This window comes from Cynoglossus semilaevis, chromosome Z (genome assembly GCF_000523025.1).
Source record: "Cynoglossus semilaevis isolate Cse_v1.0 chromosome Z, Cse_v1.0, whole genome shotgun sequence".
Lineage (NCBI taxonomy): Eukaryota > Metazoa > Chordata > Actinopteri > Pleuronectiformes > Cynoglossidae > Cynoglossus > Cynoglossus semilaevis.
The window spans coordinates 19,805,853-19,820,447 of record NC_024328.1 but is presented as its reverse complement, the minus strand read 5'-3'; the positions used below and the strand labels follow the sequence as shown (position 1 = coordinate 19,820,447).

The following is a 14,595-nucleotide window of genomic DNA, read 5'->3' as shown; positions in this document are numbered from 1 at the left end:
CAATATGAAAGTCCAAAATGTATTTCATATAATCTGCACCTTTTCAAATGCCTGTATTTTTTATATTTTTTCCTCCCAAGAGAGGCAAGAAATGCATTGATGTGCGGGGCAGACATAAAGAAAGGGTTAAGAAAGCAGTTCATGGTTGCCTGGTGCATATCTTCTGTCAGTCAGTGCCCCCTGAACATTTCAGCCTTGGAACTTCACAGCCGTGAAACTTTGCCTCCACGTCTCTGTGGGAGAGGATGTACTGCTCACGTATCTTTGTGTGCACTCATCACTCAACTGGCTAAACTGACTGATTGCCTGACTGGCCGACTGGCTGGTGGGATGACTATTTCACCAGCTTTACTATACCGCTATTTTAGCCTTTTCGCTGCCTACTTGCACTCATGACCCTTGAAGAAAGGCTGTAAAAGCAAATGCAGCATGCATATAAACATGGCCCTTAGACGCAGTCATTTTCACATTTCAAATTTTCTGGTCAGAGGCCTTGGAGCAAAACTATTACCACTGATGTTTGTAGTAGTAATTGCCCCTCAAACCAGCTCATGAACATTTCCACATATTACCCTTGTAACCCCAAAGTGAAAAAATAGATAAAGTATCAAGATTCAGCTCAACAAGTTTTAGTTTGTTTTTCAAGCTACATAAGGGATAGTTCAATTTAATCCAAACTTGGTTTGACAAAGTACTGACAGAGGGACCAACCCTTAAACATGGATGCTCACTTTAACTGAAATCTGAGCTCTCTGCAGGGAGGCACATAAAAAAACCCCAAACAAACAAAAAACTCCAAGTGTATATGTCTTTAGTATTGCTAACTGTATGTGTCCATACACCATAAATCAACTTTTCAAAACAAACAACAAAAAACAAGATTAGCTTTTGCATTGCATTTTTGTTCCTGCATAAAACAACTCAATTTGACTAATTTAGAATGATTCAGCTCATGAACTAAAAAGAACCCAGACAACCGAGTTGATGAATAAAAGGCTTATTCATTTATATACAATCACGTCTACCCTTTTCCAATACAGTATCCTGTCCAAAGGCATTTGTCTCAGTAGCTTTTTCTAGAGTGCAAATGCACAGAGGCAGTAAAACAGCCACCTGTTGTTATACGTGATAGTGTCTGGACAAACCCAGATGCTGTTTTACTGGGACATAAATGAGCAGTGAATGGACCTAAATACCTAACTAAGCATTTATATGGATGTCTGTTCTCAGGTAACAGACAATGTTAGTGACATAAATTCAAGTTAATGTTAAATGAAGGGGAAAAATTGAGATGTTGCCCCAAAACTGTAGTAAAATGAACAGAGCGGAGAAAAGAGGTAGAGAATGTATACGGCCACAGAGAAAACTTTTCAAAAGGTTAAAAGGTTGTGCAATCTGTGTACATGTGTTTGCGCTGCAGGCAGAGAGAATAACTGAGCAGGGGGTGAAAAGCAGGAGAAGGAGGAAGAGGAGGGGTGAAGATGGAGTCAATTTATTTGTCTGTTTGTGTTTCCGGTCTGTGAAGCTGTGTCAATCGCTCCTGAGGCGGTGTGTTTGCTGGTGTGTGTGTGTGTCGGTGTGAGTGCGTACACGTGTGTGCATGCAACCTTGACATGAGACATAATTACCTTGTCATCTTTGTCAAATTCCTCATCCTCATCCTGTAGCAGGTCCTCCACTGCTTGCTGTCAGATGTCATACAGAGGTTGAGAAAAAAGAAGAAAAACAGAAAATGAAAAATTAAAGTGTTAAAGATATGTTTTTGCACAAATGAACACAGAGTTAACATTATCAGATTCAGTGAGACAGGCAAACAACAGTCACACTAATCGTTTATGGCAAGGTTTTGAACAGGCATTGAAAACTATTGCCGATTGGTGTCGGCAATTATGTCACGAGCGCCACATTTTTTCAGAATTAGAATTTAATTTTAGAAATGCTCTCTTGTTCAAGCATTGCCTCGACTATTCTGGAAATGCAAACAAATGCCCTGGCTTTGAATTTCAAAGCAGGCTGAGGATTAAAGCCTATTCATCCATTCAACCTCCGCTGCACAAAAGCATTTAAATCTACTGCCGTTCTGCACAAGCCATCATCAAATCTCTTATTATTATTATGGTTGATCTTTTCTGACCTCTTTAGCCTTTTGCACTTATCTTTTACTTCTAACTCCACATTTCTATTGGTTTATCTATCATATTACACCCACTCACAATGACTCTCAACGGAGGAAGAAAGCCGAGAAAGAAAGCTGGCAGAGACAACAAAACACAAAGAACAACAACTATGTGCTTCAGTGGTCCACAACAGATGAAAACAGGAGCTGGTGGAGCCCAGGAGGCCCATGATGCATTGATACATACATACTGTACTGAGAAAAAAACAACAAACAAATAATCAGTGTGCACAGTTTAGGAACCAAAACCACATCTGGATAGCTTTACTCTACAGCAAAGCATGGTGTTCAAAACTGTAACCTCTGAAATGCAGCAGACAAATGGCTTTGAGCAAACTGCAATTCATCAAATACTGCACATTCCAGATACGGGTGTATACAGGAAAATAAAATGAACTTTTAAAAGATTGAAAAAGTGTGATTACTAAATGTTGCCTTTTTTGCAAGTATTTTTTTCATTATTAAGACTTGAGCTGTGAAGCTTTCTGTGGTCACCATTTGTTCCTAATATAAACTAGATCAGTAATTCATATCGATAGAAACTTGGACTAGCAGCACCACCTAGAGGGCTGTAAAAACATACAGTTATGCACCTGTGGGGCACAGGACTGCATAGGCTATCAACTGAAGAGACCAGAGATACAGTATGTTATTCGTGAGAAGCTCAGTTACAATGGTTTCGACATCAGTCAGTTCAACTACATTTTTGGCTAGGTTAAATATTGACTTCAACAAATTTGATATTCAATGGGTCCCAGGCCACTTTGTATTGTAAAAGTTCTTTATCAAAAACGTTGAGAACCCCTACTACATTATTCTAATAGGTGAGTGGTCTAGATGGCATGCAGGCCAGTTGGGGTGCACTTTACACCTAAGAAGTCACAATTTGTTCAGAATGAGGTAAGGCAGTTTTCAGAAAAAAAGCCCTTAACATTTGAAAAAGGTGTAATGTTTAAACAGGATTATACAGTATGGTACCCAAAATCTCAACCCAAGACTGTATATATATTTGCATTTACTGACGCACCCCATACAACTGTGAATGCTATTTTTGTGCCGCGTGGCTATAACATTCTTAATGGTCTTCAAATTGTTTAACGTTTCTGGAACGTCTCTGGAAACATTTTTTTATTAAAAAAGAAATGAAAAACATCTTGGTACAAACACTTTTTTTTTAAACCACTTGAATTTTCCTAGGCTACGACCTTTGCTGATACAATGGAGTCAACGTCTTTCCGCAAACACACACAGTTCATGAGTGATGCTGTTGAAGTGAAAACATACATGTGAAGATCACTGCTAAACCCAACCACCTGGTTTCTGTCACTCCTGCATTAAAGCCTTAAGGTCATATTGTTCCTTCCTATTCACATAAATAAATATGCAGATCATAAGCTGCACTGCTGTCAGCTGCTTCAGTTTTCGTCCCTGTCCTTAAACCACTCAGAACCTCTGCCCGGCTTACAAATCACCACAACCCTTTAAATGACTCCAGAACACAACACGAGAGTTTGAAGGAATCCAAAAATCATTACTTCACAAGACAATAGCTTTTGTGCCTTTTGTTTTTCGTTGGAATAAGGGGAGCAACTATGTGGCGTCTGACATAAGCCTCTTATGTAAATACTGCTTCCCACACAAACAAAGATGAGTTCAGATCAGCAAAGTTGAAAGGGTAGAGTCAATACTGTGTGTGCGGGTGCGTGTGTATCACTAGGGTAAAAAGTCTTGTGCATGTTTACACTGCTCTCCAGTCTGACTGTACAGCAACTAGTTATTCCCAGTTCACCTCAACTCGGTCTAGACAGATGAGATTAACTGCATCTACAAATGATCTTTATTGATTGTGAATAGATGCAGAACTCAGGTTTTTAAACACCACAGAGGAGATGGCTGTTCTCAGCCGAGGCGAAAGATGTTAACGTGATACTGTAAAACCAATGCCTCCTGGCACCGCTGAACAAAAGGACTGTGACTGTTTATAAAGTCATCATGGTTCCTCCCAAATCCTTTCACCCATGCCAAAATACAAACATAATGGATTCCTCCACACAGAGGCTTTACTAGGACATGGCTGGCACATGCTCCCAACTTTAAACAAAGGCAGTGAGCACCAGCATAGCTGGAGAAGCATGACCTAGAGAGACAGTGAGAGTGATAGAGTCGTTTGTCTCCCCCTCCTCCTCGCTCTGCTCGCTCCCCTTCTATCGCCTGTGGTTACAGAGGGGAAGTCATGTTTCCCGCAACGAGACACAGTGTAAAATTAATAAATAAAAAGACACGGAACATGTCATCTGCCCTGAAGAGTGCCACAGCTAAATGCGTGCACTAAAACTACAGCCTACAGAGTGAAGAGAAATTACCCCAGTGCAACCCATGAATTCCAAACATCCATCCGTCATTTTCTCTCTTTTCACCTCTGTCTTTTGCCGTATTGGTTCTGGCCTTTGTTAGACCTGTTTGTGCACAATACCATTTGCCTACATATCCTCCCATTATCACATTCATTGAATTACTATCATTACAGCACTACAGCCTCACCGTGTCACACTCACATTGCCCGCAGAGCTGCTCCAGTCAATTCAATATCTTCTAGTGAGGTGGGGATTCCAATATTCAAACCTTCACATGATACAGGGCTACTATTACAGATTACAGTGGTACACATAAATACATACAAAGATACAGATAAAATAAAACCAACATCAAATTAATGCAGGTATGCTGACATTAAGGGTTTAAACAGCCATGAAAATATGAATACAATCGTATAGGCCTAAATTGAACTGATTTGCAAGATTGTTGCTCAGACTGAATTTTTAATAGAGGGCAAACACTTAGATATATCACTTATTGGTTGGGTAGGCAGACAGACCTATGTGGACTGAGGTCTACTCGTTTGAACTCTCCTGTTTTAAAAGAACAAAATAATACTGTACATGTGGTAACTAGTATGGTGTATTACACTATCTAGAGTAGCATAGTATGGGTATGCAGTGCAAAAGTCAGGAGAGTGCAGTGAGGTATTGTACAGTACAGCACATTACACATTGGTACAGTACAGTATAGTACAGTACAATATTGTGTGTTGTGTAGAATGGTTTGATGAACAGTGAAAAAATAAGAAGAGAGTAGTATGGTATAGTATAGTACAGTATGTTATGGTTTTGTATGCATTGCAAAAATATTTATATATATATATATTATATATTTATATATTTTAATATTTTTTCAGGTCATCCTGAAAGAACAAAAAATCTGGGGGGGGTTGTAATTTTTTTTTATCTCTGCACATCATTACTGAAGTATGACACTGTGACATCAGCCTTTGAATATTATGCTCCATGACCGTAGTGCACAAAGACTTTTTAATGCAAAGAAGGGAAGACTTATGTTTGCAAACGGTAATTGATAATCATTTTATACTTTTCCTTTACCCTAACCTATGCCTTCATCCATAGCTTGTTTTTAATCCTAGAAGAAGAATCTTTGAAATGACACCACAGGTCATGGAGGGTCTTTGGTTCCGGTCAGAATGGCACTTTCAAAAGGTGTTAAAACAGAAAAAAAAAAAAACAGGAAAAACACTCACACACATACACCTATACTCTAGAGAGAATAAATAAAAAAAAAACTGACATAAACTAGCAGCCACTCTCCTTCTGGAATGCGTCTACACTTTCTCAAATCTTTCCCCACTGAAGCGCAGCTTCACTATCTCCCCTTCTAACCTTCCCAATGACAGCCACAGGGGGAATTGACGCCAAGGCAGACATCTCAGCAAACATGAAGATATACTTTCTCTGTCTTTTTTCTCCCATTCCTCTCTCTCTCCCTCCATCCTCCTGCTGCTCCTCATCTTTGATATGTGAGGGGGTTTTAACCTCTCCAGCTGCTAAGGTTTGGTCTACTGGCTGGCTGGGGGATCTCAAGGCCCTACTTGGTATGCTCCGTCCATGCGTGCATGTGTACGTGTGTGTCTCCTCTGTCTTTGTGTGTACATATTGCCTACGTGGTTTCTTCAGACTGGGGGAGGGCTGTGTGTCTGATAAGGGTAGTTGGCTGAGCTGGCCTGACCCACACAGGGCCTTCACAAGCTGTCAGAGCTGTGGCCTTTGGAGGGGGGGCCCTTCCATCTGTACTGCCCCAGCCAGGGCTCACCCAGCAGGAGGCTAGATAGGGGTGAGGCCGGGGTGCTACTAGAGCTGGAGGCAGGGGGCAAGGAGGGCGGTTCCATATTCATGAAAACAACACCGAATCTGTGAGCGCTAAGAGAGATTAGTTGTTTTTACATAGACCTTTCCAAACGGGAATGTTAGACATTTTTTATTTACTCTGAATGTCTTCATAAAAGGTGCAGACATGCAGTGGAAGTGGGCTGTTCTTGTGTCGTATGTCTTGGGTGCCAAATATTGGGTTATTTATGGAAAATGGCTATGCCGGCTGAAAGGTACAGAATTGCTTGCTCAGACAGGCCACCGTTTATCAAAGGGCCCAAAAAACAATGGAGAAATTCTGGACAGATAACCATTTTCACTTACATCCATAATCAGATTAGAGTCTGCAGTTACCTTAATGTCTCATTTGCATATTTATTAATCATACCAGTCCACCCACTCACATACAGCAGAGAGAGAACATGCAAATGACAATAGAAAGGCCATCTGTCCGTGTTACCTTTGAAACACTGACCTTCTTGCTGTTAGATTTCAGTGGTTTTCACATTTGGTTGGGTCTGCAGCAGGAAGATGATAAGACACCAAAAGGCTCTCCCGAGCACACACAGTCACATAGCCCCACACATTCAAAGAGAATTTCCCCAAATTCTCTTCACACCAACTTTCTAAAACACCTCTACCCCCTGGGAACAATGGGAGATCTCCCAATCACCTCTTCACAGGGAACCCCGAAGCCACCTGTTCCTTTTGATCTACATGACTACCTGTGATTGACTGGACTTCATGGCTCCACCCACTTCCCTTGTGATAACATTTTTAAAAGTAATAGTCGAAAGTCAAGTTGACATCGACTAGTCACTGATGTCGTCGATGATGTGACGAGTTACACGTATATAACGTTGATATTAAATATATGGAACATCTTACATTTGGTTAGATCTCCCAAATGATTGGTTTAAGGTGTGTTGGTTACATATATTTTGCTCACTGCAAAATAAAATACTGTAAGTTACCATAAAACTATTAGGGAAGAGAAAAACCCTGGGCATGCAGAGCTTGGAAAAGTAGTCATCATGAGAGTGGACATTATGATTGCTCTATCATAGTTTCTTTCTGTGAGCCATGTTCCACATATGTGAACAGTAACTTATCCACATTAATGAATTAAACATCAATGTGAAACAATTCACAATCACAATAGGTCAACTACTCTGTATCACCCCTAGTGTGAAAATAATGATAAATAATTTGCAACTATGATCATTTTTTTAATTAATTTCTACAAGTCAGATTTGATAAAAAAAAATCAACTGGTAACCCTGGAAGTTTTTGGTTCAGGAAAAAAAATGTCCAAAAGCTCATCTGATTATTAATTAATAATCCAGCAGCTTTTATTCAGAGAAAATCACAACATTACTTCTACCATCATCACCATCGTCTGAGATCCAGACTGCATAAATACAGTAAAAGCCTCTCAGACAGATGATGCTGTCTTGTTTAACTGTGATACTCAGCTGAGGTAGGAGGTAGGTTGATACACAGTTGATGTGCCTTTTTTGCACACAAAATCACATGCAGCCGTAGGCTCTGGCTCAGTATTTCAATGGGAAAAACCCTGCAAACATCTACAGCAGATGTATTGTATAGACAAAACAACACAACAAGAAGCATGGAGGCAGAGACCCCGAGCTGCTGATGTTGTTAGAAAAGAGCACAGACAGTTACAAAGGTTCAATGTGATGAAGGGAGTCAGACAAATGGAGGGGAAGGAGAAGACAGAAGAAAGAGAGAGAGACAAGCTGTAGAAAAAAGGGGAAGCTGGAAGGATTCTTCCTGATGCTCCCGTTGCTCCTGTCCTGCTTCAAACTATGCCCGTCTCTCTGCCTGCCAGCCTGCCATCCTATCTGCCAGTTTAGCAGAGATGCAGAGACAGTGAGGAGTGGAGAGGAGCAAAAAAAAAAAAAAGAGAGCAGAGATGAGCGCGGTGATGCCGGGGCGGCACGAGGGAAATCAGTGGGGCACAGGCGCTTCCAGTTAAAAGTGACATGACCTTTTGATTTTGTCACCTGTCACCATCTGCCATGTCTGACTCCGCAGTGAGAAGCGCCTGCCATCCACCGCTGCTACACTGTGCTTGCTCTTTCTGAATACCTCTCTGTCTCTTTTCTGCTCCCACTCCATCTCCTTTTCTTGCGCTCCCTTTTCTTTTCAGAGTTGCAGTCTTACGGGGGGAAAGAAACGTGGAGGTGTGACTTTCTGGAGGAGTTGAGGTATAATAGGCAGTGTTTCCTCTTTTCCTTCCTTCCAGCTCTCCTAATATTTACTCTTCTCTACCTGTGTGTGTTGTCTGTGTCTCTTAATGAGGGCAGATGTCACGGCACAGTTAGTTTAGAGATGCTGAAACGTCTCTTTTTTTGCTTTGTTTTGAGATGCTAAATCAGGGAGAAAATAGAGAAGATAAAATTGGCAGTGTATCACGCTAAAAAAAAACCCACTGACATTTCTATTTCCTTGGAACTTAACCAGATTCTTTTTACACTAATGAACAATACATAGCTGTCACAGTGTGTGCTGTATGGTTTGGAAAGTAGTAGAACCACATGGATTCAAACAAATCCAAAATCTAAAGGATATTTGTTTTAATTCAGATGTTTGATGAAGAGTAGCGATGAGCATGTTCAGAAATGTGGAATGCATTAAGCCTATTTAAAACGTTCTCTCTGATATGATGGCAAATCCATGGGGTGAATCAGTATAATGGACTCATGGGATTAAAATAATGGTCCTGCAGGAGGATGAGGCCTAATTGCCCATCATCCTTTGGTAAACGAGACATAACCATGACTGGTCTGAGCCTCTCTACACAGCCTGCACTGAAATTAACACCTTTGGAACATCTGGTGAGGGCCTTCTCTGGACCTGCAGAACAGCATGGAAGGATTTCTACGGGGAAGTCTCCTCACTTGCTAATCTCAGCACCCATCATATATGCTCATGTGTCATGAATATGACATACCGCTGTGAAAATATACACACACATGCTTCTGCACACATGCCTTGCAGCCTTTTCCCTCTCCCAGTAAAGTTACATGTCCTCTGGTTGACCGAACTCAGGCTGCTGGCAGCTTCCTTTACAGCAGGCATGAATGGATTTAAGCACAAAACTGTTTTTAAGCTAAAAAAGATAGATACAAAAAGGAAATGGCCACACAAAGTACTTTGCCTCTTCCTGCAAACGGGGCAACAGCACACAGATGGAAAAAGGAATGTCAAAGTAAAAATAGTATCATCCCCTGTATATATTCAAGGTCCTTCTTTTTTGTTGGGTTTGTTTCATTCAGCGTGTTCCAGCAGAACACACAGGTCAGCAAAAGGTGTTGAGGAGTCAAAATTGGTGGGTCAGAGTACTACATGATAAGAGAACAGGTCAATAACCCTGCCGGAACATCGCCTCCGTTAATCGCTGTTCTGAGGATGCATAGACTGCTTAGCAGGTACCGGTCAAGGTTGGGGCGAGGGTAAGAAGCAGATCCAGGATCTGTTTGCAAAGCAGCATGTAGCCACACAACAGTCGGTGACCCTGAGTGGTAAATTACAGCGTGTAAAGAACACTGTGTTTGTTTATCCACCATCGACAAGGCAGAGGAGTTTGGCTGTGATGTAAAATCTCCACCTTGAACTCGTCAGATGAAGCAAGACCCTTCACTTCATTAAGGAGTGTGTGCTCAAGTGTGTTTTTTTTTTTTTCACTTGCTCTCTCTTTGTGTGTGTGTATGTGTCTCTCTCTCTCTGTCTCTCTCTCTCTCGCTCCCTCTTGTTCACCCTTCACACGGAGTTCAGTAAAGATTCCTTTGGCATTACCCTCACCCCCAGAATGCTGGAAAAACCACAATGGTCCGGATGCTGACCCCTGCTCGGCTCAGCACAATGCTTTAATTTGGTGTGTTGTTTAAAGTAATTAGAAAGCCATTCTCCCCTTGTTTTCTTTTCTATTCTTTTCTGTTCCCTGCCAAGTGGGAGAGGGAAACAGTGAGTCGTCCATGACTTCGGCTTCAGATAAAGAGTCGGAAGATGTTTTCAGGCGACTGGGAAAGGAAGCACAGAGGGCAGATACTGTACGTTCTCACTGTGCACATTCCCACCAGTCTGAACCCCCCTGCAGGTGGAGAATACCATGGCTAGAAGAACACACACAGGGACTTTTGAAAGAGAAACGCCTGAAAAAAAAAACCCTGTCTTTTCTTTATACTCTGACTGTATGTGTTACAAATAGACAAAGGGAAGACAATTACAGACAGAGGACAATAGAGTTGATAACTGACGTTATCTGACTAGTCCACACTCACTGCTACTCAGTAACTTAAATGCTGTACTTATATATCTCTGCTTTACCTGTAAATGTTAGCACCACAATAAAATATGTTCTAGTAGTACTAATTATTGTTCATTTCTACTCATTTCAGCAGCTGCAAAAACTCTTGAAAGGCCTCATGTTGTAAGTACAACACAATATATTTAATATTACAACACACACTACATTTTACAGAAGCTAACACACACACACACAGGACAGAAATCTGCAGTAATCTGTCTGTGAACTTCTAAAGGTCATAATTTTAGTTTGCCCCCAAAAGATCTTCCAAATTCAACAGGATGGAAAACAAATGAAACAAAGCCAGACTGGTCTGTTTCCCCTTTTACCTGAAGCACTAAATAAAAGCACCAACTAATGAGTTTTACTTGAAAAAAACAAAAACAAAAACATTAAACAACTTCAACAATAGTTTATATTACTGTTAAGGTTTCAATGATCAAACATCCTAAGTTTTAAAGTTGTACACATCTATAGAATGTATGTTGTGCAGCTGAAAAGTGAAACTATCAAATGCTTAAAATCAGTGAAACGTAATATGTCAGAAATGTGCTGCAATAAGTCTCTGGATCCTGTTTCAGTATTATACTAATAGCCACTTAACTAAAAAACATAAATTTCTGATGTATTTAAGAGAAAATGGTCCATTTTAAGAAGAAGGAAAAAAAGACTAATTCTGCATGAAGTGGGAGTGTGCTTATTTGTATGTGTAGTGAGCGACATGTCGTGAGGATGTGTCACCAACGTTCCCACAATTTAATTAGAAGGTGCAGGGGGAGAAGAATATTATTAGGTCTGGATGAATGTAAGCAGCAGGTACGAGGGACTAACCGTCCGACCGGTTTTGTCTGCAGGCATGTGCAGTTCTTTTTTTTTTCGGGCAATGTCGCCATCTACAGGCTTAGAAAAGCCATACACGTGTGAATTTGTTGCGGGAACTAAACTGCAAAGATTAACTTTCTGTTTTTAATTTTAGTGAATACACCGAATTAAAAAATAATAATAATTTAAAGATTGTGTAACTAAATGACTTTTTTGAATAATATGGAGATTGGCTTATAAATTCACAAGCTCTGACTAAACAAATCTGTCCATAACTAAAGTGCAGTTTTCCACTAATTCCAATTTAATGTACAATAAAACAATGACACATAGCAATATGTTTTGGTTCATTATAGCAACTGAATTCTATATCTCTTCCTAATCCAATTTAACCCCTCTCTATGAATCCTCATGAAGAGGTAAATAAAATAAATTTATAGAGAGCGATGAAAGGTGTTTTAACTGCTTATTTTCACCTGAGTCTTGGAAAAAGGCACTTATTAAAATTAATCACTCAATTGTCTACGCTCCAGTCCAAGTGCAGGTCTGTGGCTCAAATCCTTCGATATTCTACTCTCCAAATGTCCCTGGCAATGATTAAAACCTGTCTGTTTTTCCATGACATTGCTTTGACATCATTTAATTGGTATAAGAGATATAAATAAATGAATTAAATAAATACACTAGCAGGTAAGTGGTGTAACATAGCTCAAGGTGACAGCCTATTATTTCTCTCTTTTCTTTGCCTGAACGGAGGCAAAGTAAGAAATGTGAGATCGCACTGAGAAAGAAGACCCTAAATGAGAAGAGTTATTAAGAATTCTGGAGTTTTTAATTAAATTCCAATTTGCTGCAAGTGTAAGAGTGTCATAAAATCAAGGCTATATCTTAAAACAACTGCATTATTACCAGAATTATGATTATCTGTTATTTATCCGTTGTTTTTCATTTTCTTTTACAATTGAGAAATGACCTGGATAAAAATAAAATACTGCAAATGAAAAATGAAACAAAACGATAATGTCGCCCTCTCACAATAGGATCCTCGTCATTACAAAGGAAGAATTTACAGTCAGGATAAGAAGAAAGGTGGACAGATATCAAGAAGTGATGGGGTTACTCACCACATCTTGCCTCGTATCCTTCCCCGATGCGATGAGAATGTAGTTCCAGACCAAAGGCAGCAGCAAAGCCAGGGGGATCATATAGAGTTCAAAGTTCCAAACCACAAATACAAAAAGCTGTTGAGTGGTAAAAAAGGAAGAGAGAAATGTCAGCAAAAGAAAAAGAAACAGACAAAAAACATAAGAACAGTATGGGTTAAAGACATTTTTACACCCTTGACCTCGTATTGAACCCCGTAAAGGGAAAACCTCCTGAGAACGTGCTTTGACCATATGTGTGACTGTCGATGACACACATTCATATGCAGAATCATAACCACCATGGAGTAAAGCATAAAGATAAGCCTCTGCTCTAACAAAGCTGTGGAGCCTGGTGTCGATGAGCCTGGGTTCAACGCCCTGACCCTCAAGACTCTTTGGGCCCTTATCTGAGGATGAGGACGGAGAGGATGATGAGCACATCCCGTCAGAGTTTCTTCACTTCGTGCCAATCATCTCACAGACTGAGGTCATGTACCATTTCAGCTGCAGCACGTTGCTGCTGACCCTTCCACACTGAAGCCAAAATACCCCAGCATCTGACCTCACACACCCCACACCCAGAGTCCCTAACCCTGTCACTCCAAGTCCCAATACCCTCTCTATTAGCTCAAAGACTCCCATGGCCGATCTCTAACCTTCTCTGCATCCACCTGCCAAGAAACCGCAGCCTCCTCACCTCCCCTCTCATCACCAAACAAGCAAAGAACCATGTGAATTTTAACTTTTTCAAAAACCAGTGTTCTGCCTTTTGTCAGGTCTCTTTAGCTTTTGACAGCAGATTATTGGAAAGATGTGAAGACGATTGCTGTGGGAGAATCCTCTGCTAGTGACAACAGCATTGTATCAGTGACAGGAAAGAAAAGTAGAAGAATAAACGTCTAAAAAAAATCACAATTATTGTTTTATAACACTGTCCTTTTAGTAATTCATTTTGTAATTAAGTATACAGAGATTAGGTTGATAAAACTCACTACAGCAATTACAACAAATGTTGAAAACACCAAACCGTGCCTAATGCTCAATCTCTGTCTCGCAAAACAAATTTATTAAATTCAAGTACATGAAATCCATTATTTTAATTAGGAGCAAAGAAGATTTGAAATTAATTACTTTCAGTTTGGTTTAAAAAAGGACGGCCTTGTTTTACAATCAGTTTTAATGAGAAACTTTAAAGAAATTGAAACGGAGATTATTGCTGTACACGACTGTTTTATTGGTGAGTGTAACAATTACCACTCAATCTGGCTGAATGATATCAACAAGACGAAATAGAAAGCTTGGTAATCAACAATCAAAGTGTGTGTGAGAGACAGAGAGACAGAGAAAGGGACAAAGAGACTGTACTGTAGGACAGCAATAGATAAAAATTTGGATTTATTATTATTATTTTTAGAGTCTGCTTTTAATATAGATAACAGTCTGTTAACATTATCTGATGTGCAACACTGTTGAGCCAGACGGACGGCAGAATGCACAAACAGTGTGCAGTCACAATTTCATATTTAACCCCTCCTCTCTCCCCCACTCTCCACAAACCCCTACAAAAAGCATTGTGTCCCCAAAACTCAGATTAAGCAAAATAAATTTCAAATTAAACAGCATGGCAAGCATAGCAGTACAAACCTACACACACACACACACACACACACACACACACACACTGCTCCCTTTAAATGCTTGGAATATTACTATCATTTCACTGTGTACTGTATAATATAAATATTCACTGCTGGTTTTCTAATCACACAAAAAGTTAGACTCATTGCTCCTCACTTTCTTGCATATCTTACTTTCCTCCACCATATGCCTGAGGTTGTTTAACCTGTCATTCCCCTTCATTCCTCCTTCTATTTTGTTATAGTAGCTGTGGGGGGGGGGGGG

General features: G+C 40.2%; 1 protein-coding gene across 3 annotated transcripts in view; it reads right to left on the bottom strand.

Moving 5' to 3' along the window:
• mctp1a (multiple C2 domains, transmembrane 1a) overlaps positions 1-14,595 on the bottom strand; it is a 116,002-nt gene that overhangs the window by 18,275 nt on the left and 83,132 nt on the right. For all 3 annotated transcript variants that reach the window (XM_025053254.1, XM_025053255.1, XM_025053256.1), the window contains 2 exons: positions 12,673-12,789; positions 1,629-1,685 (listed from right to left, as the gene is read on the bottom strand). In XM_025053254.1, coding sequence (XP_024909022.1) covers positions 1,629-1,685; positions 12,673-12,789 — 174 coding nt within the window. The remainder of the gene's footprint in view (positions 1-1,628; positions 1,686-12,672; positions 12,790-14,595) is intronic.